The 26807-nt window shown below is 39.3% G+C and overlaps 2 protein-coding genes across 3 annotated transcripts in view; one reads left to right on the plus strand and one right to left on the minus strand.

Moving 5' to 3' along the window:
- Positions 1 to 1056: 1056 nt before the first annotated feature.
- Positions 1057 to 12594, minus strand: LOC109038512 (uncharacterized). Its single transcript, XM_019053581.2, has 5 exons — positions 11941 to 12594; positions 10944 to 11099; positions 9041 to 9145; positions 6199 to 7933; positions 1057 to 5564 (listed from the first exon to the last, which is right to left on the minus strand). Exons 1-4 carry the CDS (start codon positions 12010 to 12012, stop codon positions 6461 to 6463), a joined length of 1806 nt encoding a protein of 601 aa, XP_018909126.2. The 5' UTR covers positions 12013 to 12594; the 3' UTR covers positions 1057 to 5564; positions 6199 to 6460.
- A 1598-nt stretch (positions 12595 to 14192) lies between these two features.
- Positions 14193 to 26807, plus strand: part of LOC109038499 (protein charybde) — a 177815-nt gene continuing 165200 nt past the window's right edge. For both annotated transcript variants that reach the window (XR_011900117.1, XR_011900118.1), the window contains exons 1-3: positions 14193 to 14699; positions 16396 to 16671; positions 18563 to 19246. The gene's annotated coding sequence lies outside the window, so the exon portion shown is untranslated. The remainder of the gene's footprint in view (positions 14700 to 16395; positions 16672 to 18562; positions 19247 to 26807) is intronic.

Genomic DNA, 26807 nt, shown 5'->3' on the forward strand with positions numbered 1-26807 from the left:
TGCCTTTTAATTTTTTCTGAGGAATGGAACAAAGTAAAAACAATTTCTGATAAACTGAAATGATCTTTAAAAAAAGTTCTCTCTGCTACTGCAGATGATTTTTTAATTAAACCCCAAGAAAGAATTCAAATTTGTGTTTAAAGTTAAATTGTTGTCACACCCGTTACAATGGAATGACCCTGAAGACTAAGAAAAGATTTGAAATACATTCAATGTTCTTGCCTTTTTTCCTTTATTTCTTTTTTTTTGGCAGTAAATTGTTGCAGCTTTCAGTGAGAACTTCTCGTAAATTGCAAAGATGTCACGGAAGGCTATTGTCTCGGCACATTCCTGCAGCTTGCATATGACTGCATTTGGTCCAATTCAGTGTCGGTTTGGCTTGTCGATTTCAGTAAAACCCTAAAAAGATTTTTAGATCTAGATGGTCAAAATAGGTTCATCTTCGTGGATTTTGAAAACAGAGGGAACTTGCAGATTGAATAATTCCTACAGGTAGAGTCCATGCCAAAGAAGTTTACCCTCTTTTAGACTGCAATAGAAGATCATTTGATGTTATTTTCTCATGGAATGTTAGTGCAAAAAGAAAGATAGTGGATCCTCTGCCACAGTCTAAAAGTGCTTAAAATTATTTGGCGTATACTCAAAGTCTTAAAAACAGTGAAGAATATCACAATTATAGACTCTACAACTTATATAGCATTCTGCAACACCCAAGGTGTTTGTAAATACATACCTGTAAATTTTTCTGAGAATTAGCTCTGTACAGAATTATTTAGCTCATTCTCCTTTTTGTAATGTTTTTATGCTTTTTCATTACTCTGTCAGGATGCAAGAATGCTCCTCAGCAAAAATGCTCAGTTTTTCTAAATTTCAAGAGATGAATCGATATTTCTAAAATTGTCCTCCTACCTGATTTTTATAGACGTTTTTATTAGACAAGATTTAATTTGTAGCAAAAAATTTTTAGTCAGTAAAACTGTAAAATTATGTCGTTGCGTTGATGTAAATACTTTAAGATTCGGATTTCCTGTTGAAAATAAAAAGGTGAATACTGTGTAGAGATTACTTAACAGTTTTATTAAACTAAAAAAGCTCTTAACAACATTAAAACCCGCAAAATGTATAGCTAACAAAAAGTAAAAGCACAGTCAACTATTTGTTACGGAGGTACAGTAATTCTCACTTGCTTAGTCCCTACCTAGTAACTGAAAACAAAAGTACATATTCATGAGAAAACAGTTGGGGAAGAAAGAAAAAACTAATCCAACCCCACTAATAAATTAAATAAGGTTGAATGGCAAATGAGGTATTAATCATGGATAAAATGGTTTTAACAGAGAGAGTTTTTTGAGACTTGCATTGGAACTAATAACAATGCAATTCATTGTTGTAGAATACTTCTTGGCTTATACCGGCTCAGATTATAAAATCTGTCTCAGGGATGACAAAAACCTTTTTTTCGACTTTTTGATCCATGAAAAACAACTCTCATTGTACAAAACAAGAGGAAAGGACAAGAAAAGGGAAAAATAAGCATAGAAGAGTGAGAGAAAAATGAAAAGAAGGGCAAACGAAAAACAAATTCCATAAAGATAAAAAATACACTGGAATGCCTGAGAATTTTTCACACAGTAATAGTCTCATTATCATCATACAAAATTTGCTCACATAAGAGCGGAAAAAAGTTGCAATGACAAGGGCTGTCTATAATGAATTTGACTGATAGAATATTGGTGTTGAAACTACCTGACCACATTTCTCGTTTGCGGCGTAAAAAATCTCCCCCATTTTATTTCTTTTAAGAACATATCAATATCATTCCTGGAAGTTTTCACACAGTTTTCTTTGCACTGAGAAGATACATCACCGAAGTTTTCAAAAAATCGTGTTAGGTTTTCCATTTAAAAATAAAGTATTACAGGAAGTCTGCAATGTCACAAGCCGCGATACGTAGTCTGGTAGTTTCACCGACAATATGTTTTAAGTGGTATTTGCGTTCAACGAAGAACAGGCACTCATGTGTTAGATGGGTATCCACTCGAGTACTTGATGCACGCATAGCAGGAGCTGCACCCAAAACACAGTTAGAGCGTGTTTTTCTTTGTTCCTGGACGTACTATCCTGCCACGCTGTTTTTTTGTCATGGCCCCTGCATAGTGAATATTGGACAGTGGTATATCGTGCCAAGTCAGCTATATTAAATGTGCCTTAGAGATAATCATTAGCCGTGCCTGTGCACAGCTTAGATACAGTTGAATACATAGGAGAACATAGAAGCTTAAAAAGCTTTCGATGTTGTTTCACCCGTGCAGGATAAACACTCAAGTTGTGCCAGAAGGTGTACCCTTTCAAAAGGATACCCAGATTAATAAGTGGACAGCAGATAAAATCATTCATGAAACGGTAGGAAAAACAGCATGGACTACCATCTGATGGTAGAATGATTTCTTACAGAATGAAAAATGTTTCAACAACTTTGCACCTGGTCCTATGGTCCAGGAAACTAACAAGAAAATATTAAATTAAAATTGTTACATTCAAAGCACGGCCTAAAACCGTTAAACAATTTGACATTAATATATGAATCGTATGATTACAGTCATTGACAGCATTGGAACGGTAAATCAGTACTACTGCCGCTTATAAAAAATACATTTTGACTGTAAGAGGCTTTGCTGTCATTTGTACTTTAGAACACTTAACATTTTAATGACATGAAAGTCAACGGTTTTGTAACCAACATTAGTGAAAGTTAAAACATACATAAATATGAGAGCTATAAATTATTGATACAGTTCTGTCAGTTATTGCGTTCATTGAACAACGTTTACTCGTACAGATTTGTAAAAGTGGTAAAACTAAGAACAATTTAGACTTTGAGACCGTCCTTAATTTCCTTCGAAATGACAAACCGCATACGAAATGTTTGATATCTATTTAAATTTGTCAGTGTTAATTTTGCCCCAGTCTTCTGATAATCAAGTCCATAATACCTAAACCTTATGACAAATATTTGATGACCCTTCAAGAAAACTATTTGGTGATATGGTATTTTTTCATCAATATTCAGTTGCAAATCACAGAAGAGGTAAAATTCTGGAACACAATATTGGACATCAAAAGTTTTTGCACAAGCAGATTTCAATTTGCTGCACCGTTTTTCTTAATTTAATCAATGTAAAAACTAGGAATTGGTTATGGATTCCTTTGTACTATGAAAATTGTTACTTAAGGCATATTTTTCAGTTCTTGCCCTGAGTATTAAAACAGCAAGATTTAGAGAATATTAAAAACTCGAAACCTTTCAGATGTGCCACTGATACTATAAAAAACAGGACTGTTTTCCACAATGGTCTTGAGATACAGAATCAGTAAAAGGCACAGTAATGGTGACCGTCAGTCTAAATAATAGAAGAATATACAATGCATGGAGAGATTTGTGGTAAATATAATAATTTGTACTTCGATGATCAGGTATGATAATACAAAGAGTGATTAAAAAATTACCTTTGTGTACCTCTGGCAGAAAAAATTAAGAAAAATTCATAACGCCAATTCATAAATGAGATGGTTAAGGAGAGAGACTCAAAGCCATTTTGAATATTAAAATGTGATTCAGCAGCGACTAAAAAATTGTTCTTTTTAAAGTTAAGAGCCTCCACACTCTCAAGAAAAACGTCTTTGACTACATTTTTCTGAGGTCCTGCTGGATGTAACAATTGAAAAGTCTGCCCTTAGAGGGGCGTATTGTAAAATTAGTCATCGTTTTGAAAATCAATTGTACAGCATCAGGGTATCTTCGGAAAGACACCGTCATAATTTTATATCGATCTGATGCTCCTGTGCGGAATCAAAGGCCAAAATGTGCAAAGCCACCTTCTCAAAGTTTCAAAGAGTTTCGCTAAAAAAAAATTTATCAAAGACACCCTTTTGCGGGCAAACTCTTCAATTATTGGTGCTGAGATCTAGAATTCCTTGAGTTTACTCAAACCGCAGTATGTTGTTGAAAATGTATACGGTTTTACTCTTCCATAGTAAAAAACTCATAGCTCCCAAGAAATAAATAATTTAGGGAGGGATTTGAGGTAGTGATTATTTTCTTCCACTTAAAAGTATAGTGGAACTCGATTAACCGACGGTTACAGGCTGCCGGGTTGTTGAATAATCAACACCACCAACAAAGATTGAAAAAAATTTGATTTCAGACATGCTCTGTCTGTAACCAGAAAGCACAAGCTTGGCCAATTTCTAATCGTATTTATAAAACATGGTCATTTGGAAAGAAAGAAAAAAAAACACACATTTATTACATTTTTGCCCAAAAGTCGATTTTCGTTAGCTATTTAGTGACAGGAATTTTCAGGGTGTCAGATAATCGAGATTCTACAGTACAGGAAGAACTATTCATACATCAGCCCCTCTCTGAACTTAACGAACTCATTCATTCTTAAAACAAGAGAAGTGTCGACGCATTTAGTGTTGTAAAAAACCGCTGTGAACTCATCTTTCATCAAAAACAGGACTTGTGTTTTTTAAGAAGAAAAAAACTTGTTAAAGAAGGAGCTGGCGTCTTCCAGAAAGTGAAAAGGAACCTTCAAAGCATGAGTCAAAGAAAGAAAGAATTCTTACAGTCTTAGAAATCAGTGCAGTGCAAACTATATGCAATATAAAGAAAAAAAAATTATGATGAGATAAAATCATAAAACCTTAAAAATCAATAGAACAAAACACAGACTTGGGTTACCATTCTGCGTTTGAAAGTAAGTCATCAGTTGCAACAGTCTTAGAGTTACTACGGTGTTGAATAAAAGGTTACATACTACTATATTATTTGAACTACAGTCTTTCGATAAACTACAGCTAAGTACTTATACCTAGAAATTTTTTGAAAAGTCATGAATTGTGTAAATGAAGTCCAAATCAATAGTTCTGAGACTAACTTCTTTCATCTATGGAGAAGGATTAATTTTTCTCCTGCAAGAATGCAGAAAAAATTAAGAAATATTTGTTCCATTGTAAATTTCTACGCAGTCAGCTCATCAATCAAACCTTTTTAAAGGACACAGGGTGTCTACTGGCTTAACCTTATTACTTGTCTACAATAGCAGAAAATGTGTAATCTTTAAAAAAGTTAGACTGGGAAAACAATATCTTCCAAGTTAATGAGTCAGTCTTAGATGATTGGAAACAAAAAAAATAAATTTCACTTGTAAAAGTTGCTGATATTCTAACGTTCATGTCATTCAAAACCATCTTTAAATTTATAGAATAAATGCAGTGTGACAGTGAACTTCCAAAAACATCACCATTGAACACACTTTTGGAGTAAACAGTGCAGTCACATTTCAAAAATGAGAGGAGAGAAAAAAGAACAAAGCAAAAGAACATACTGATCATTATGCTGATAAGGTCAGCTGAGCAATATGGAGGTAAAAAGCTGGAAACAATAAGACGATTTCTGGTTCAATCATATTCTCCATTTTTACTGCAAGAGCATCTATCAAGAGCCTCTAGGCTTGTTCAGTTGAGGCCATTAGTGTCTGGAAGTTAGCTGTAATGATTGCCTGTAAAAATGAAGGAGGGGAGCGTAAGTCTACAGAAAATATTAAACGAGAGGTATTCAACAAGTAAGTTTCCCCTCCTTGTAAAATTTACCAAGTTGACGAACTTTATTGATCATAGCCCAAAATCTTTGCTAGGATATGAGGAGCCCGAGAACCAATTCAAAGTGAAGGCCTAGATACACACGGCGATTAATCGCCGCGAGTGAAAGACGAAAGCCAAAGGAGAGCCTTGATTTCGATATATCGACGTTAATGGATCGAAATCAAGGCTCTCCATTGGCTTTCGTGTTTCACTCGCCGCGATTAATCGCCGTGGTCTAAAGGCCTTAAAGGTCTAGGCTACAGGTAGGGGTGTGTTAATGAAGTTTTTGACCTTTCTTCTGTGCGTAAGTTTTGCTTGGCAGACTTGGTAGCTATTGATTTTTTCAATTTTTTGGAGTCACGACAATAATTTCCCGTTTAAAATATGAAATTTTGTAAGAAATGAGGAACCAACAAATTCCTAGGAGCCGGAGTTCACTACAAGCTTTCAGCGAATAAATTAGAATGAGTGGCTACTAGTGACTTATTAGAATCACTGATTTAAATCTGCTACTACACTAAAGCAGTTTATCTGAACTCATGAAACACTAACCTGAAACTTTTGTCTTGACTCGTAAAAAGCATTCCGGATCCAACTAATAATTTCTGCATGGCTGGGAGATTTGCTGGATTGCAAAGTGTCATCCTGAATACCGCTGACACTATTTTGGAGCCAAGTCTGCCAATCCTGATTCACACGATCTGAAAGGTACTCGCAGGCCTCAGACAACACCCAGGTAAAGTGAGACGCACAGCCTGCGGGAATCACAGCAAGCAGGTTTCCATGGTGAGAGAAATATTCTTTGACTAATGGATCAACATGAGGCTGAAAACGATCGGCAATTAAAACGTTTGGAGATGAAACCTGTGCCCACACAGTTTTTCGCCCAGAATTGCATGGTTGCTGAATCCAGTGCTCCTGTCTCATGATAGGCAACAAAAACATCGCCCACCCTTTCAGGATCTGCTTGCGGGCCCCTGAGAATGATCAGCAGAGGTAGAATGCATCCATTCGCCAAGCATGAGAAAACGAAACTGCCTTCAATGTTTTTAAAGCTACAAACCCGCAATGAGCGCTTCACTTTCTTGGCTGAGGCCAATCTCAATGCACTTTCATCCAGTATTCCGATACGATCCAAAGGAATCAACCGCTTTGAGATAACTTTCAGAAGAGTTGCTTTGAATCGGTCTTTACAACTTTCACATTTCTCAGGCAAAGCTGTGCTTGGAGTGGGAGTGTTCTGCAAAAGATCACTGTGTCTTTTGCAAAATCTTTCTACCCAGCCTCTGGAGGCTTTGAAGTTGGTCTCTCCATAGATATTTTTATGCAATGCAGCGCACTTTCTTCTTATGCTTTCCTGGCTTGGTGTTGAGTTCTGATCGAATCTTTTAAGAATCCACTCGAGAAGCTGTTTGTCTAAGAGTGAATTAGAGGTGACATTATATGTGTTGCACCACTTGTAGAGCCAGCTTTTCGTGATTTTCAAATCATAACCCTTGGTTCTTGCGATCTCAGCAGCCTGGCGATGAATCTCTTTTTTGAGGGGCTTAAGATCTTTACCCATGTACCAATCCCATAAGCACTTACCAACATCATCTTTTCTCCCTGCAACTCGGGTCATAGCATGCTCTGGATGTGACTCTTTGGACCAATTGTATATCTGCTTCCTAGAAATATTCAAAATAGATGATATGTACTTCTGAGACCACAGTTCAGCCAATTTCACGACCTCTGTTTTGATAACTTGAGGGTACTGGATGTTGCTGGTCATGCCATCATATAGCCGAGAATAGTACTGCAAAAACCATTTGGATACTTCACCACTTGACCGTGCTTTGATTTTGGTAACCTCCTCTTGAACATCTTCTTTGCTGACTTGACGCTTGGAGAGTCTAAGATCCTGCAACCATTTTGCAAAGTCTTCCTCGATGCTTGATTTCTGAACACTTTCTGATTCTACTGGTTTTTGTTTTCCTTCAGCCCAATTTGAAACAGTTGTTGGATGGATTTTGTACTTCAAAGCAGACTCATTGAAAGAGTGGGTGACCGAGTGCGCAACTACTTTTTCTTTGAATTCCGGTCTGTAGCGCACTCCTTTGCGTAAGGTTTGCTTCTCAGGAATGGTGCCTTTAATCCTAGTTTGTGCTGGTTTTCTAGTTGGTATCGATTCATGGTAATGCTTCTTTGGTTTCTCCTTTTCCAAACTTTCAAGCGCTTTCAATAGCAGGTCTGGTTTACCGATGGAGAAAAGATTTTCGTCAAAGTCCGGGAATGCAAAATTAAGACCCTGAAAGAATTACATAAAATTAAAAAACTGATCTCAGTAAGATACTTGATTTTGTTACTAAAATTTCAGTAATCCAAAGCCAAAAGGTACCTAACTCACATTATCGGAAAAATTGAGTTAGTGGCGATTTGGGAATCACCAATGACAGATCTATGCGTGTGGCAAATTTAGTAGCCCTGTCTAATCCTGGTTAGGAGATTTACGTTGGGGCCGATGCACATTTTCTGATATCTTCAAATGCCAAGAATGAAGTTAAGTACCTTTTGACTCTGGGGTGCTGATTAGTATACACATATTTTCTTAATTCTTTTCAGGTTTTTTCCTGACCATTGAGCCAATTGTGCCGAGACAATAGGCACATTTTCAAAACATCTCTTGGACCTTTCGGGAAAAATACAGCACACGGAAAACCGAGAAATTCAGGGCTGCCTAAATTTTGTTCTCATATGATGTTCCTTGCAGCCTCCTGAGCACCATGAGCTTTTAAAATTAAACTTTCTACATACTGATCTCAAGAGAAGCAGGGTTGAGAAGGGAGTTTTTCAGCATTTTTATGCAAAATGTTGGGGAGAAATTCTGCAACATCTAATTGGTGATTAAAAAGATCCTTTGTTTCCTCATAATCCGAAAAATAATAAAATTTCTCCAAACAATAAGAGCTTACTGCGCTGTGTCCACACACATAGCAGCAGTCTGACACATCCATTAGAAAACGCATATAAGAGGGTCGAAAGAGTAACTTTTCAGCCTGTTTTATTTAGATCGGTACGTAAAAATTTTAATTTCAAAAGCATATTGAACACAAGGCATTGCAAGGAACATCTAATTATACTGAAATTTAGCCAGACCTGAAATTCTCGATATTCCAAGCGTAATCCTTTCTACACGTTTTCAGGACCTTATGGATTGTCTAGACCTGTAAAATTTTGCACTGCTAATAAATCAGTGACATCTGATTTTCAAAATGATAATTTCTTCAAAGGGAGGCTGCTTAAAAAGTACCCTTCCTTCATCCAACATCTCAATTGAACTACATTCTAAGCTGCTGCTGACATTGGATACTCTGATCATGGTTGATTTTATGAAGAGAAGTTATAGAAGCCTCACCTCCATGACGACTAAATCTGAATCTTGTAATTCCATTTTAGTTTTCATTGCATCTCCGTTTTTCATCCACCGATGGCGCCATCTCCTGTACCATCCATCACTTGCCTGAAGGACAGCATTTCGAATACATAGATTAGAATGGTTTAAAATAAGTTGAACAAAGAATCTGATCACAAATGATAACAGAAAACATTCCATTATTGTTTCACTCAGCTTCGATCATATAATGCAAGCATTGTTTCGACCATGGGACTACTAGACAGGGAAGGAAATAAAGTGTTCCAAGACAAGTTTTCAGATAAAAAGTTCACGCCGAATACTCATTGAGCATAAATGGCCTGAGCGGACTTGTCAGCGAGACATTGTTTGTACCAATTTTTAACTTTAAAATTCATTTCTGAAAAAAAAAAAAAAAAAAAAAAAAAAAAAACCGAAACAACTTCTGTCAAGTCAAGCGTTGGAAACAAATTTAGAAATGAGCAATTAAGTACAGCAAGTTACTCAAAAATATTCTTCTTTCTCTGGTACCAAGAGTTTGTAAAATCATGTAAAAATAAATTAGCGCACTGAGAAAGCACATAGAAATTAGTTTAATTCTTATTTTGATTTAAGAAGACTTCAGTTCATGGGCAAGAGGGTAAGTTTCTAGGTAACAAGTAAAAAAAACCTCTTATTTCACACCAGCAAGCTGAATTTGGACATTTTCAGTTGGTTCACCTTGTTCTGCAAGATATTTAGAGATTTGAACAGATGGAGCACATTTAGAATACGGGAACCAGCACAATTACGGTGTTTTTCAAAATTGTGGAACTTCTTCCAGCCTTTAAGGGTATTGAATACATGGACGGATTAAACTTATGCGATTAGTTTCCTCTAAAATCAACATCTGATGAAAAGTAAAAACTATTCTCTATTCGCAGAAATTTTACAGATAAGGATGAAGATGAATGATTTTTACACCACCCTGATTGCGCTGGTACTCTTTTACTAAATGCAATCCAGATAATGTACTCCTCCGTAGCAGCTCCATTTAATGCATCATTAATTCATGAGTCTCAAGGAAAATGAAACCTTCACACTGTTTCCCCTTGGAAAATAAAGTATGCTATGGTAAGAGTAAGACAAAAGAGACAGCTACACATCAGATAAATATGAGGACTTATATGTAACAATAGCGGTCGCTAACATCCGTCATTTTTAGGGCTAACGCTTTTCTTGAATTCTGGAGCCCTCAAGAATGCCAGTGCAAAGTTTCAGACTTCCAGCTCCAGGATGAATTTTTCGGCGAGATATGAACTGAAAACCATGTTATTTGTAAAGACAGCGGTTGTGAGAATCCACTGTTTTCCCCGGCCGGCGCTGCAGGACACTGTGGAGAGTCGAACCCACTTGCGATAAATGCCCGCCCACCGGCCATGGGCTGTAGCTGACACTCTAATTATATGTATCGGGACCATCTCGCCAGAATTGTTGATTTCTTAATTGATTTTATAATTTGTTCCTTATTTTTGTTGAAGAAGTTACAAACGGTTTAGTTTTTTGTTCAATTTTATTAAATGACCCAGCATTGACTTACTTTTGGTTCATTTCAATCATTTCACCAGCCTTATCCTTCCTGAAGACTTTGTTTCATGCATAAAAAAACGTTTTCAGTAAAAACAGCGGATGTCACATTTTTTTCAAATCGCTGTTACTCCTTCAATTTTTCACTTACATAGATCGCAAAGGGCATGTTTTTTACTAGAAGGGTTGCTCTTCATGAAAATCTTCATAAGAATCCTCTTGGTTCTACGGGCGGCAAAAAGCAAAGCTTCGAAAACTTCAAACGCGATTTTCTCACAATGTGAAAACTCCACATCCGCTATTGTTACATATAAGTCCTCATACGTACACTGCAACAAACCTTGAAATTTTGGATATTGGCCTGCAGATAGATGTTGCGAGCATAGTTTTGCACATCGCATTTTGTCAGATTCTGATTGTTCATGGCGCTTTTCCGATACCACAGCCATACTTCTTTGTCTAATGCAACAACATTAGCCTTCAATCCTTGATGACCCTGTTGACAAACACACATTAATTATCAGCATTGAATGGATGGTTGAATCAACCTATGCGTACTAATCTTGGAAGTTTTTACCATAGATGTGCAAACCGTTTCATGACCTATAAAATCTAGGTCCATCATCATGATCTGATGAACTTTGCAGAGCTCCAAGTGACTGTTTAAAACCATCAAAAAAATTATTTGACTCTGGTGGAAATTTTACTAATAAGTCCATCTGATAAGACTAGTGGGTATGCTGTCTTCACTTTCTCTTTGGTAGGCCATTCTATTTTCAAACTTTTTTGGATTGTGTGCAAGCCTGCTTTGCAACTGATCAAAGCCTCATAATGATTTTTTGATCATATGGAAAAAAAGGAGGCTACAGCCGTTTTCTGTTTATCTCCCTATGTCCTTAGAGAAAACTTAGTTTCTTTCATACTCTATATGGCTTTTTTTTTTATCTGAACCGCAGAGAATCGAAGGAACGCATCACTTTTTTATCCTGTTCCACTGGCACGTTCCATCCATTCCAGTGGAACGCTTGGACCGCTCTTCCGAGGTGGGTTGAGGCAACACCAACTAATAGTTGAGGCTGCGGTTAGGCCAGTTGAACCGTCCCGGACCGCGAAGATCCCGATCCATCGCATTCCACGGTTTAAAAAAAAGCCCTTAAGTGCTTCAACCCTCCCCTCCCCCCCATGGTGACTCTTCTTCCTTCTTATCATTAATTACTTGTTATACATACTCAGATGGTTTCTGCAATGAAAACGGTTATCAACTTTTAGTTTTATTCCTAACATACATTATTTCCTTGGAAACAGGATTAGTAAAACTCCAACATGTGAGTTCTTACCTTGCGTTTTGGAATGTTGACACTTTCATCCGTTGATTCACTCCTACTGGTCTCACCAGCTAAGGAGTCCATTGTGCTAGGTACCTAAGATCTTGCATCTGCGTACAGGTACAGCAATAGCAAAGAAAATTCTTCTGTTGACGAAGAATAGTACATCAGATTTGGACCATACAGTGTAAGCTGCTACAAACCGAACAGTTCAATTGCGTAATGGTTCAACTCATCACCAGAGGTATCAGAATGATGTCAAATGGGAGAATCTGCAGAATTGGGGCCATCTGGGCCATCAGAGAGGAGTGAGAACTATTGAGGTGGCTGATCGATTCCGACGGAGAACAGGATATGAAACTGAGTCCAAGGCATTGACCATCATTTAGGAGAATGAACTTTCATTTGCAGTCTTTCCATAATGAACAGTGTTGCATCTACATGATATAGGACACTTTGTAACAAAAGTAAGTAACAGGAAAAGCTTAAGTGAGCTAGTTGTTAGGTTATGTGCAGAGAAATGATTCTAATAATAGTAGGTTACCTTGATAACAAAAAATAGGAGCATTCAAGGAAAATATTGCCTAGAAGAATCCTCCATATTAATCATTGGCACTGTCATTAAAAGTGCCGAAACTTAATTCTAATTGAGAACAGAATCACAATTATCCTATCCGCTAACATCGGCGGAGGAGCGTGAGTTAGTTTTGGTGAGCGCCATTGGGCGGAAAATCCATGCATTTTAAAACTAGAACCAAAACTGAAATTTTGGCTATTTTCAGCAGATTATCGGCGGAGAATGACTCTTTTTCAGATTTTTTGTGGGATGAAACGTTCCGAAGATTTCAAGAATTAGTTTCTCAGTAAATTTAGTGGTTCAATAGTTCCAGATTAAATAATTAAGGTGGAAATAAATAAAAGTAGAGAATTTAATTAAAATACAGTAAACAAGGCTAAAAATTATTGAAACACGAAAAGGTAAGACTTGTCAGCTGCTTCCAGCTCATTTTCAGCTGCAAAAACACATAAAAAACAAGTAAAAAAGTGAGTGCGACCTGACCTCATCGTTTTCACGTAACCTCTTCATAATAACGCGGGTCAGTCCCACTCATTTTACTTTGTTTTGCAGCTGAAAATGTCTGGTAGGCAGCTCGAAACGTCCTGCCTTTGAATGTTTCAATAATTTTTACCTTGTTTACCCGTATTTTAATAATTCTCCTTCTTTTTTATTCGTAATAATCGGGCTAGGTTTGTGCTTTATCGGTAAATAAACAAAGTCAGAGTTCATCAGTATACTGAGTAGATAGACATTATTGAAAAAATTTGCAGAGTATAATATATCCTATTTTTTGTAGCTAAAGCCTTAGAAACAGAAAATTAAAGCAAAATCCTGCCAAACATGAACTTTGTTCCCTAGTTTTGAATTCCCGCCAGCCCCCATGAAGCAGTTAATTGCTACCACTGTTGTAAGAATATTGGAACAAATACTTTAGCATAACAGTACTTGATAACAATCTTTTTTTGATCAAAAACCATTATACACATTACTATTATTACGTTTTTCAATCTTTATAATCAGATTCATTAGGAAATTTTCTCTCGATCACTTGGTCAAGTTCTTTCACACCCAACTGTAGTGCCATCAATTTTCTAAAGTTTCCTAACCTGTAGCAAAAAATTACTCCACGCTCTGAAGCATTGGCTAAATTGATTTACGATCGGACTAATCCTTGAATGACTTGAACTGCACTGATTTTGTTATGTATACATTCGATTTGGCCAGGAGGGAAAGGGAAAAGGGAGAAGAGGGAATAAGGGTGTGAACATTACGCAACTAGAGTCCAGAATTAGGTTTTAGAGTTTGCGTCAATAAAAAGGTGAGACCACAAATTATTTGAGTTGTAAAACTTAAAAGACGTTTAAAAACTCAGGCTAGGTTTTGAGCTCATTTTGATCGAAATCTCGTTCAGTAGCCAAGCATAAAAATCGCTGATAATTTTGGAAATTAATAGTTTTTTCAACTGAAGACACTGTGTCCAAACGAGCGTACGTGATTGGTTCAGGCATGGAGTTGATAAGTTCCTCAATATTTGATTGGTGAATAAATTCCCAGTATCCCTCTAAAAGAATTCCCGGCTTCGTTACGAGGGAAAGTGTGTCTCACGCAGCGTTGTAAAATGATTGTCTTTAATTTAGTTAACAGTAAAGCGAGTATTGTGAAAATAAAACTTTTACGCATCACTTGACAACTAGAGTTTTATTGGCGCTTGGCGGGCGGGTTCATTGCGTTCATGAGCAAAGGGCAATGGCATTGTTTTGTGTCGGCGCTTTGATGTCTGGAATTCGTGTCTGGTTTGGCGCGTTTTTGTCTGGAAGCTTGCATCAGTTCACGTAAACAAGTTCTAATCAGGTGCCTTTGTTTTCCTCGAGTTAGTGTTTCGTTTCGCGTGTTCGACGTGCTAATTTGGTGTTTTCCATCAAAGTTTTCATGGAAATCAAGCAAAATCGTGTGGTCAGAGGTACAGACGTCCAACACGTGTTAAACTTGAGAATGATTCTTCTCTGTTAACTCAAAGTCTCTCGTTAAACTCTCTAGTAATTCGTGTTCGTGTACCCAGATCGCACTTGAAATCGGAAAGTTGCAAATTGAGTTTCGCTTCTCGGAATTTGCTTGATACGGTTCGTGCCATGTGACAGGTGGGACCTGTTTTGTCAGTTGTTTACATCAGTCTCGTACGAAGGACACACACAGGATTATCACATTAGAATTGGTGAGCGTTTATTATCAGAATTCCTTAAGCATCTTGGAGTCACTACATATTCCTCTATGGTCAGCCATGGTTAGCTTACAACAAAACCTATAGCAGGTGGCATGTAATGTGCTTTTAGGTTTGTCGAGGTCTAGCGCCACTACATACTTTCCTTTCGTCATACTTAGTATTAGGAGATTAGTTATTGATGGGCACTCTCAGAATGGTGATATGATTAGCCTCCAAAGTCAGTGTCTTTGTTATGTTCATCGTTAAAGCCTCAAATCAGTGATCATGAATGTATCGGAAATTGATCCTTTAATCCATCTGCTTGTCAAACAAGGAACCACCTCCACGTTCTTTCTCACCAGTTATTGCTGTGACTAATTGCCTTTAACTTGACTATGTCATTATCTGAGTGTGTTTCAAACTCGAAATTAAGGTATTAGTTGAGAAAGGAAATAGAAATTAGGGAATCTGAATCAGAAGAGTGGCAGGGCAGGGGAGGATTGAGAATAGCATGCGATTTGACCATTGATGTATAATACAATGTAGACCGCGCATTGGGCCCGACTTTAGGCGGGGAACGTAAGACAGCTAGGGGGGTAAATCAGGGCAAAGACGCGCCTTCAGCCTAGTTGATACCGCCAGACATACGAGCTAAGTGTACCCGTATCAGGCAACGGCACTGGCAAGACTGGCATTTCCACGAATTCCACCATTGTCTCGCCGGTACACTTGCTGGGTGTTGCTGGGTTGCCTATCGTCTCGCTTGAAGGGAGCCTAGTCTCGCCGAAATTTCCTAATGCACGGTCTAGATTGTATTATACGTCAATGGATTTGACAGGACGCATTTCATTTTAAGATAAGAGAATCGAGACAAACTCCTTATTGCGGCAGTTAAATCTGAAGCAAAATTGATAGATTTGGGGAAGGGAAGAGCTCAGTATCCGTGGGTAGTCCAAACACCAAACTGCGCTTGAGGCCCGGGCAGAAACGCCGAGCAATTGTCATGTTCTACCCTGAATACCCATCTCGGCTCCTATTGGACATAATTACCTATTTTTTGACCTTGGCCTACTAATGAACTTTATGATGAAAATAACGTTTCATCCAATTGTGCTTACTGAGATCCAATAAAGCCTCACTAATGTGTAGGGTTCTTTCAGATAAAATCTATTACCATCTTAGCATCTACTTACCATCTTTTTCTCCAACCAACCAGATAGATAGATAGTTCCTTATTCATCTTTAACAGTAATTACAAATATAATGGGTCACTGAACCTTGTTTATTTTATTGAATATTCTGAAAGTACTATGTGAGGAGATAACGTGGTGATTTTTCCACATTTTCATGGAGCCAAAATCGCTAAGAAAACCGCGTTTGAAAAATCTAAAAACTGCTAAACATTTCAAACGCACCTGAATGGCGGGAAACTGACGCGATTGATGTACTGCGGTAGTCATATCGCAATCTTCTCTCATTTTCCTCTGATGTTTGTTAAAATAAAACATATTTCAATGTGGAGTTGTTGCTTCTTTATTACAACTAACATATGAATGAGATTCTAGTCTTGAATTCAAAAGATATAATTTCGACTTTAGTATTGTTCTCATATGTGAAGAGTAGATAGACATCTGACGGACGTCGCGGAAAACTTTGACGTTAAAATTATTAATTTGATTGATTTAATGATCTTAATGATATGTTTCAGATGAAAATGGATTCAGCTGGTAGAGCGGAAAATGTTGTCAGTGAGAACTCTGGCAGAGACGAACCGTCTGACCTAGACGTGGAAAATCTAACCCACGAAGAATTACTGGAGATAACTCGTAGGACAGTCAATGATATTGTTGCAGCTGATCGCTTCTTGAAAGTACTGCCCCAAGATGTCACTTTGGATGAGGTGAACTCTGCCATTGCTGTTCATTATGGCCAGTCGATAACAATTTTTGTGGAAAGGAATGATGATGTCACGCTGTCAGTAACGGTAATGATTAATCAATTTTTTTGCAGAGATGAGTAGGAAAACACCAGAAGCATAGAAAGTTAAAGACCAGGGGGCAAACCAGAGGAGAAGTTTGTTGTCAAAGCCCAATTTTTTTTACTTTCAAAACATTTTTCTTTTTCTTATAGTATTGTTCATCAGTGTTTTGCCTTCTCCCTCGAATTTTTGGAGCCACCTCGGCCAGAAATTTCAAGTTTTAGAAGCCATTCTCAATTTCTTAGGAGCCAAATTAACTTTTTGCGTATGCATCGTGCGATATTGCTACATCACTATTGCGAGTTTAAAAAAATTGAAATAGTGTGTCAACTTTTTTAGGCGCCACTACGGCCAGGCTCCCCTAATTGTCTTGCACATTTGACCCATGGAGTCCTAGGAAGACAGAACACTGTTACTCATCCTATGATAAGGAACATCAATATGAAAGGCTCAGTAGATAGAGGGGTTTTCTAATGAGAGACTCCTTTCTTGAGAGGTTGCCTTGGAGACTTTTAAATAGGTCTGCCGATCTGTAATCGGCTGTCCATTACCTTTGATATTAAGATCATTGATCAAGCTGACCATTTTGAATGAAGAGTTATCGGTTGATGACTCCTTTAACAAATAGTCTTACACAAATGCAAGCTCAGGGACTTATAATTCAATGGATACTCATGAGGACGGAAAAAGTTTTTTGGAGCATAAATTAGTCGCAATCTCAACCGCAATATTTCCTCACTCTTGGGAGAATTTTATCATGCCACAAGAGTTTGAGCTGAGCATGAACATTTGAAAATCAATGTGCTTTAAGATAAAAGCCTTTTATCGTAAAACCATCTCTCAAACTAACTGACTTCACATCGCCGTCTGCATGTCCCAGTTACAGGCGATTCAGGCATATTTTGCACATTTTTGAAAAATTTCAGAAAAATCTCTTCCACCACACTTTGGAATTGGTCTGAAAACCTGTAAGTATTTTAGAATAAATGGTAAAAACTCAGCAAGTACCTACCTACCTAGGCAGTAAAAAAAAATTCCCTGTTGTCCAAGTCATTACTTTTTCAGCACCAAAGACTTAAAGACGGAGCGCTAGAAGAAAAACATGAGGCCACCTCTCCGATTGGCTAGAGGAGTGGTGGCGAAATAGGAACAAGTTTGAAATTCAAATATAGGGCAGGAACTGAATGAAATTGCGTAGTCAAATTTTTCTACCTTGATTCTTGATTAAATTCACTTACCCACCTATTTTTTTTAACTTTAGATTATTTATGGTCCGTCATCAACCGATTAATCTCATTTGGGAGTAACGATCATCTGAGACTGAAACGGCCTATTTGAACTGGCGGGACGACCATGAGCAACAGAAAAATTAACTTTAAGGGAGATCCTTGCTTGTTACCGAGTCGAAGTAGGTTTATTATAAAAAGTCACCCTACCAACTTTTTGATTTGCTCGTTTTAGGCATTTAAAACGAGTGTAGAGCAAAAGATGTGCAAAAATCAAGAGAAAAAGTTAAAATCAAATTTCTGTTTTCCGCCTTGGGTTCCTGCGCTCATTTACACACTCACACAAACACACAGCGCCAGGCCTGGCCTCACCTCCTCCCCGTGTTATTGGATTGGCGTGTTCCGTCTTTATGTCTTTGATCAGCACAAATATTTTATAATATTGATCCTTGTTAAATAATTTAAAGAAGAACAAACTGAGGAATCACAATTGCCATGCTAAGGTCCTTAGGACAAAGGTGCATCCTTCGGTCAGTCATCTCTCCAAACATATTTGGTTCTTCACCTTGCAATGAAGTATGCCTTTTCACAAAGCGGCAGACAACAATAATATTATCCATTCCTTAAATTGATTTTCTTTTCTTGAACATTTTATCTTGGTGTGTTCTCAGGTGCCGCAGCGAGACTCCACAGTTCTAGACCTGAAAAAACGGATAAAGACAACAATGATGCTCTACCTTCGGAGGCATAAGATTGATACTAAAGTTAGTTGGCGATACATCTGGCGAACTTACAGTTTGTCCTTCAATGGTGTGAAGTTAAATGATGATCGTGCACAGCTTCACAAACTTGGGATTGTTCATCACAGCACTGTAAAGTTTGTCAAAAAACTCAGAGTCAAAACGCCGCTAATTAATGACTAATCGCTGCTAGATGTCATATCGCTGCTGAGTAATTCATGATCACAGGCATTCTGGTGCAACGCAGTATTCAAGCACAAAGAAGTGTCACCAACCTTGGCCCTGAGGTGTTGTGCGGTATTTTTTGTGTAAAATCTAATATTTTTTAATTTTCCTTAATATTCTTAATTGATGTGTTGTGCGCGCTAAAGAAAAAAGAAATAGATCAATATCAGATATTGCATCAATCAATCACTAAATCAATATTTTTTAATGTATTCAATTTGATAAAATTCAGTAAATTATGGGCCAATGGTAATTTCTTTTAGTGTATTTTCTGGAGAAAAAAGTTACTATTTTGGTGTTTTTTTCTTTTATTTTGCCTCTTTTTCGTCATCTCTCAAGTACATCGATGTTGCTGCTGATTCTAATCATCCGACCAACTAAACTGAAATGGTGAGTCATTACTTAATTTTCATATTTTAGTTTTAAGATTTTTTTTCCACCAAGTGTGGAATTTCAGGAAATTTCTCACTTTGTGTGTGGGAAGGTAGGGCAAAACTTAAGAAAAGGCTCTACTTTTTTTAAGTTTCCTTCAATCGCTTGTTTGCTGCGCTCTGTGGGTAACAAGAACATACTTTTTCTGCACCCCTAGACGGTTCATCGAAAATATTTGCCCATTCAAATAATAATTTGATGGCATGACCCAGAATCTGCTAAACAACATCATATGTTGCTGAAGTGGTGAGTCCCTCACATATATTATTATATTTCCATGAGCATTAATCAAAATTCTCTCCCCAAGTTTATTGATAATATTCTTCAATATCTCGGCAAAATTATCAAATGATGCCAAAACGTTATGATGCTCAGTTTTCCTGTCAAAAAATTTAATGTAGGAGGAAAAACCAGGCAATTTTAAATGCAGATATGCAGATTTTGCTTCAATCTGTTGTTTATTATCTAATACAAGGAAGATTGTGAAAAGTATCGTATTCAGACAGAACCCAACAAAGATTTTTCTTTACAACGGTTTTTACTTTTCTTTAAGGCACTTGTTACAAAATGTATCAACCTACTTGCTATTTGTTGACTCATGAAATAGGATCTACAATTCCTGCACCCAATTTTCCTTCATTGATTTGCCGTGAAATCTGTTGAGACCATGGTGTCGAGGATTGAGATGAACCTGGTATTGTATCAGGGATTAAAAAAATTGCAGGAAAAATCAAGGCCAAATCAGAGAACCCCCTCCAGAAACCGGGAATCTCCTCTTCTACCACTTCGAGACATTTCGTTTTCAAATTTGAACAAAAGAAACAATTTTAAGGACCTAATGTCAGTAAGGTTTATGCTATTACACCTCAGTCACCATTAGTGACCTCTTCTTGAATGACATTTTTGAGTCTTCAAATCATCATTGTATTAGAGAATCTTTCATTGACCAGATATTATAACATCAGTAATGCTTTTGGAATTAAAAAAATTGATTACGCGCGAAAGAATCAGCTGAACAATGAAACAATTTTATATTCTTATCTGGAACTTGGAAGAATTTTATATTTTTTCCTGAGAAAATCTCGGGGAAGTGGGAGAGGACTTCAGTTTCTTATCAGGGAATGAGCTCCTGAAAATCAGGGAATAAGCATGGTCAAGAAGTATAAGAACCATGAGACATACTGAGTGGACTGGACATTGAGGATACTCGCTCGGTATCAATACCAAGGACCGATAGCGGAGGTTGACCCCCGGCATACGTCAAGATGCCGGATGCCCAAGTAGCCGGATCTGCCAGCATACGTTGGTAGCCGGATCCCCAGGTATGCTGGCATCCCTCGCTGCGAAGGATCCCAACATACAAGGGTGGACGGCTACTTTGATATGCTGAGATGCTAATATCCACCAGGTATCGCCTACTAGCCGGCTACTTGGTGCACCGAGATTGGCTGCCATAGTTCGCAGAACTTCCAGTGAACCGCTCGCATTAAGGACATTGTTTCCATTGTCCCTTGCACAGGATTTCCAGGGTGAACGTCGGGCCGAATTTGGACGTATCCAGCTTTCGAGGGCTGCTGCAGGATCCTGCTTACTAGGTGGATGCCAAGATCTGTCGGGTCACCGTCTAGCCAGCTACATGAGTATCTCGGGATCTGTATGCTGAAAATGATATGCTGAGGATTGAAGCCTTCTACCTACCAGCATAGCATATTCTGCGCATGCCCCGAGATCCAGGAGCCTTGAACATAGCTTAGTAGCCGGGATCCCGTATCCGGGCCACTTTGCGGCCAGGTAGCCGCTACCAGTCTCTGATCAATACATCGAAGGAAGTAGGTTTGAAATTGAAGACAATTTGAACTTGGCGGGCAGTCAGCGCGCGGACAAATGGGAAACGAGACAGTGACAAAATAGTTCAAGCGGACAGCGATAGGTAGCAGCATCGGTTCTGTCTTACGCCTCGTCATTGATCGCATCCCCACTAGGTCCCTCCGCTCCTCGGGAAAATTATCGTGCCACCTTCTGGCCTCTCAACTTCTCAAGGCTTCAGCTTCGACAAGTTCTCCGGGGATTTGCGATTTTCCTGCCGCTCTAATTATGGAACAATCTTTCGCGTTTTTATCGAGCTTTGTGCACTAAACGATCCGGATCACGCAAAGGCTCAACATCCCCCCCCCCCCCCCCCCCCCTCCTGCTGGAAGCGATTAGCAACGCAAGGGATCGAGAAATGACTAAGCAAGCACTGCATGATTCGCCTCGAGAGATGGAAAGGTGATGAATCCTGAATACAGTGACAATGCAAAAGCTTCGACGGCGATTGAAAGTTGAATCGAAGTTTTTAATTAACGCGAATCAAACGGATTCGATCGACGTATACAAATAGAAACGTGAATCGATCGACAAATGATTAAATTACCCGTGTCGATTCGATCGACATGAATCTATAAAAAAACAAGAAAAAAAAAAAAAAAAAAAAACGTGAACGGATCGACGTGATTCAATCGGCAAATTCGATCGACTCATGGATTTGTCGATCTATTCACATTCACGGCTTCATCGATCAATTCACGGATCAGCTCGTGGCGTTTGTCGATCAACTCTTTTATCATGTCGATTGACTCACGGATTTTTTCGATCGATTCACGGATTGTCGGTCAATCCATGGATCAACTTACGGCGTTTGCCGATCGATTCTCTGAATATGTCGATTGACTCACGGATTTTGTCGATCGATTCACAGATGTGTCGATCGATTAACGGGGTTTTCGATTCTCGATTGTCGATCGAATCACGGATTTTTTCGATCGATTCACGGATTGTCGGTCAATTCATGGATCAACTTACGGCGTTTGCCGATCGATTCACTGAATATGTCGATTGACTCACGGATTTTGTCGATCGATTCACAGATGTGTCGATCGATTAACGGGGTTTTTCGATTCTCGATTGTCGATCGAATCACGGATTTTTTCGATCGATTCACGGATTGTCGGTCAATCCATGGATCAACTTACGGCGTTTGCCGATCGATTCTCTGAATATGTCGATTGACTCACGGATTTTGTCGATCGATTCACAGATGTGTCGATCGATTAACGGGGTTTTTCGATTCTCGATTGTCGATCGAATCATGTCGAGCGAATCCATATACCCTTCGAATGAAAACGAGGGGCTCTGCGTAAAGAAAGTTGCATGCCGCAAGGACTGAGTTATTTTGACGGCGTTACACTTCATCTCAGCGGTACTGGGGACCAGTGATGATCTTGCAAGTTGGCAACGCCGTTTATCTTCCCAGGGTGTCTACTGTACGGAAAAAGTACAAATATACTGAAAAAGCACGGATTTCGGAAGGTCGCTACTAGAGTCCCTTTATTCTGAGAGTCAAGACAATTTGAATCCATTTCTGATTGGTTCCCGTATTTTAGGCCTCCACAGTGTCACAAACGGGAATAAAGATTACATTTTCACCATTTGCAAAGATTATAATCTGGAATGGACCAGGGAATTACGGGTTCGGCAAGGAACAAACGGAATGAGAGGAGGAACGGAGAAAGGCATTTAAGAATGGGCCGATCAAAGATTACGAAAAACGTTCAATTTCTGTAATCTTTATTCCCGTTTGTGACATCCATGAGCCGCATTGTCTTGACTCTCAGTATAAAGGGACTCTAGTCGCTACGGAAGTGTGGAAAAGGTATGGATTTTCCGTCGAAAGTTGCGGAAACTCGAGATTTTCGTGATGAACTATAACTAGTAGTCCTGGGGATACGCAATTTCCTAACATAATGCATTCATTAAAATCCCGGTTGTCGATTCCTCGTTCCTCAAATCTAGAGAGCGGCAAATTTTGCAGTCTTTTTAAATGTAGTCATATAAAGATCGGATTTAGAAAAAAAATTACAAACAAGAAAAAGCGGCAAAAGCTCTCATTTCCTGAGGGTATAGTAATTTCTAATTTTGTCGTCTTTCAGTGATATAAGAGAGAGCACCTTCAATTAGTCGAGTTAAGAGAGAAACCAAACACGCAAGTTGGTCTGGAACAGCTAGAGATGAAAAGGGGAAGCCCTCGGCGCGGCAGTCGGCATGGAACACTTATTAGCGCCTACAAAACGACATGAATACTTCACGCATTGCGTCAAACACAGTGCGTTCAGCAGCGACCGGCGCGGCGACTCGGCGTGAAACGTAAAGCGCCTACAAGACTGTAAGAATACTTCACTCATTGCGCCAAACACGATGCGGTCTGCGCGGCGCGGCGGCGGAAGTTGAAATTTTTAAACCACATTCATGTTTGTTCTTTCATAATTTTATGGCCAATGACCATGAGAGGTGCTCATCGTGTTGGTGGCTCTAAGAAGAGCCGTTGGAAAAGGCAAGCCGGCCGGCTGCATGATGTCCGCTGCGTGCTGTGTGGTGATGTGAGGTGAGTCCCGTGTGACGTACGGGTGCGGACTGTCTTGAGGCGGTGAGGTCACGACATATATAGCCGTGGTTGAGACTGCGGCGGCCAATCAGGAGCGAGCATGGGCTGCGTCGCCAAAGGTGAGCGGTGATTGGCCGCCACAATTTTTTCGTTCATTAAAAAATGGAGAGGTAGGTTTCGGAACGTAACTTTCGCCTAAAGTTTCGTGAACTTTTGCTAGTAAAGTTGACGGGGCTTTCCCAAAAAATTGTGTCCAACACGAGTAAACGCGTTTTATGCACCCCTCCCCCTCTGGCCCTCCGGCACGTTTACTTGATGGTTTTTATTGATGTTTCAAAACGAATGAGAAGGGGGTGGCAAAATACAGGCGGCTCATGGGCGGAAAGTAGGTAAATCCGGCCCTGAACAGAATTATCTGAGAAGTCGATAGAAAAATATTCCAAAATTTTCCCGAAAATTAGTGATTTGCCGGAGGAAATTTGGCAACGCCTGAAGGCTCGTACGACGTTTATCCTTGGTAGGTACGGCAGTACATAGTAGTGAGTATGTTGAGCCAGACTGCCAGACAATGATGAATTTGATCCTTTTGAGTACGATCATTGCATGAAGAAACTTCGACCGTGTGGACGGTCACTGTTCGTCTGACCATTTCATTCACCCTTTTTTCACTCAAGAGAACTAAATATCTATGTTTTTGACAACCCCGGACGTCCGAACCGCGGATAGCGCGGTCCTTTCTTATCAGTATTTCACCCACAGAATGATATAAAATTGGTAAAAAGACAGGAGAGTTAGATGGAAATGAAATAAGAGAAATGACAGGATGACTGAGTCTAGAAAAGTTTCTCATGCATCATTATGCGCTAAAAACAATGCAAAAATGATCCTACGTGACGCTTTAAAATTCCACGAACGATAAATCGAGAATCAGAGAAATATGTCGATTAACGGTGGTTACTTCATGTTTCGCGTGGACTACCAAAACCAGTAGCCCTATACGAAGGGTTGTTAGTTGGACTACTATTTGCAATAAGAAACTATCGATTCTTGGTGGAGAACCTGGCTTCTCCGAGGATCGATATGGATCGATTCATTTCCGTAGATTTAAATGGAGAGAAAACAAATATTGCCAACCTCTTGGATCCGTCAATGTCCTCGAGTGAGTTTTCTCTTTAGATAAGCAAGATGAATGATACTATTGGGTTCATCCGTTAGGCTCGCGGCTATTTTACTCGTGTGGAAATGTGGTTTTTGGATTTTTTATCGCTCGGCAGTGGCGTGTTGTGCTTTGCGATTTATCGATTGGTCTGCCATTTAAACCCATGGAAAAGGATCGATAAACAGGGTGTTCGCAACGGGCACCTGATATTCGATTCTTCATCACAACTTCCAATGAGGAAATATCGATTTTCGATCACTCACGCCTCGACACTGGAATTTTGTTATCAGCGCATTGTCGGGCCGCACGCGCTTCTCGAAGACAATGGAGATGTGTGTGTGTGTGTGTGTGTGTGGTGTGTGTGTGTGTGGTGTGTGTGTGTGGTGTGTGTGTGTGTGTGTGTGTGTGTGTGTGTGTGTGGTGGGGGGGGGGTCAATGCCAACCCACGAAGCCCACGCCACGCGTCTGACTCACGAGACGATAATAATTCTAATTTATACATAATTGTTTTACGTTTTTACAAAACTGTTCGGAATATCGCGTGCTGCTCGCGATATTGAGGTGAAATCACGAGGAATCTCTGAACGTCCACAGAAATATGCATAAAAAATTTGTATGAATCAACACTGTCAAAACGGACACCAACGGCGCAACTATTCGAACTCGAGAGAAGTCGTGTAGTATCCCGCGAAAATGAAGGGAACTCTTAATTTTTCGCCTGTCTCAAATTACCGACGCTTATGCCGCAATCACACGCTGAATGTGGGAGCTGAATGTGGCTTGAATGTGGAAGTCATCGGCCCGATGCCTGAATTTTGCGCGTGACGCGCAAAATTCAGCAACGATTCTCAGCATTCAGCAACCATCGGACCAATGTTGGATTTGTCTGAACTATTCGAGTAGATTTGATACACATCTGCATGAAAGTAACTCGAATTTGCGAAATGTCAGCCGTTGGGCGATGACTGTTGACTTCCACATTCAGCTGCTGAATTCAGCGTTTGATTGCGGCAGAAGAACTGAGGAAAGAAAAGAAGAGACCAAAGTCGCATCAGTCAGTCTGGATGCATCAATCATCAGTTGGCCCATTGGTTAGCATGTAAATATCTGTTGAATGGTGCAATTTTTGGATGTGACACTTGTCTCTTCTTTTCTTTCCCCAGTTCTATGAGCGTAGGTATTATGCTCGTATGATCTGGGGCAATACATTAACTGGATCATGGATCTAACTGGATTAACTGGATGGAAATATGGCAACGCCTGAAGGCTCATACGGCGTTTATCCTTAGCACGGCCGTACAGCGTAGAACACAGGTTTGAAACCCCAGGCTTGTCGACGCTCGGCGCTGAACGGGGAATTTTCTCGGGCGGAGATGAATAATTTCCAACAATTTTTCGCCGGGCGCTCGGAGCTCGGGAGGTGACATACCGTCTCCCGCGGCCGCGTTTTTTGGCAGCGACCCCGGTTTTCCTTTCACTCTCCTCTCTCCCGTCCTTTCCGCGAGCCCACTTTCTCTCTTCCGACTTTTCTTCCTTCCTTTTTCATTTGGCTTTCGCGCGTGCACGGGCCACGAACGGAGCGCGGGGCAGCAGTGTTGCGAGTTAGTGCTGAAAAATCGCCACTTTTCCTCGTCCAAACCCATGAAAAATATTCAAGTTTTATGGATCGTATTCGACACATCAAACACGTGAGATTGTATCGATGCCGATCGGTACAACATGTAAATATGCCTCAAAAGTCAATTGAGTAATCTGAGGGTACAGGTTTCTTGTGATAGGTTTTTGATTCTTACGCGTATAAAACTGCGTATTTTTTTAAAAATTGTGATGAAAAGTGAAATTATCAGGAATTTTCTCATTTTCGACTATTCCTACTATAATCCTAAAATTTTTGTGTAAGGTTACGTTCTGTTGTTATGAACCATACGATACATCGAACC

This window comes from Bemisia tabaci, chromosome 6 (genome assembly GCF_918797505.1).
Source record: "Bemisia tabaci chromosome 6, PGI_BMITA_v3".
In the NCBI taxonomy this organism is placed as follows: Eukaryota; Metazoa; Arthropoda; class Insecta; order Hemiptera; family Aleyrodidae; genus Bemisia; species Bemisia tabaci.

Excerpts from the sequence above, each read along its gene's own strand:
- LOC109038512 (XM_019053581.2), bottom strand. The coding sequence starts at position 12,012 with ATGGACTCCTTAGCTGGTGAGACCAGTAGGAGTGAATCAACGGATGAA. Across the intron at positions 11,100-11,940 it reads TCAACATTCCAAAACGCAAG|GGTCATCAAGGATTGAAGGC; the intron begins GTAAGAACTCAC and ends GTTTGTCAACAG. Across the intron at positions 7,934-9,040 it reads CAGATTTAGTCGTCATGGAG|GGTCTTAATTTTGCATTCCC; the intron begins GTGAGGCTTCTA and ends TAATTCTTTCAG.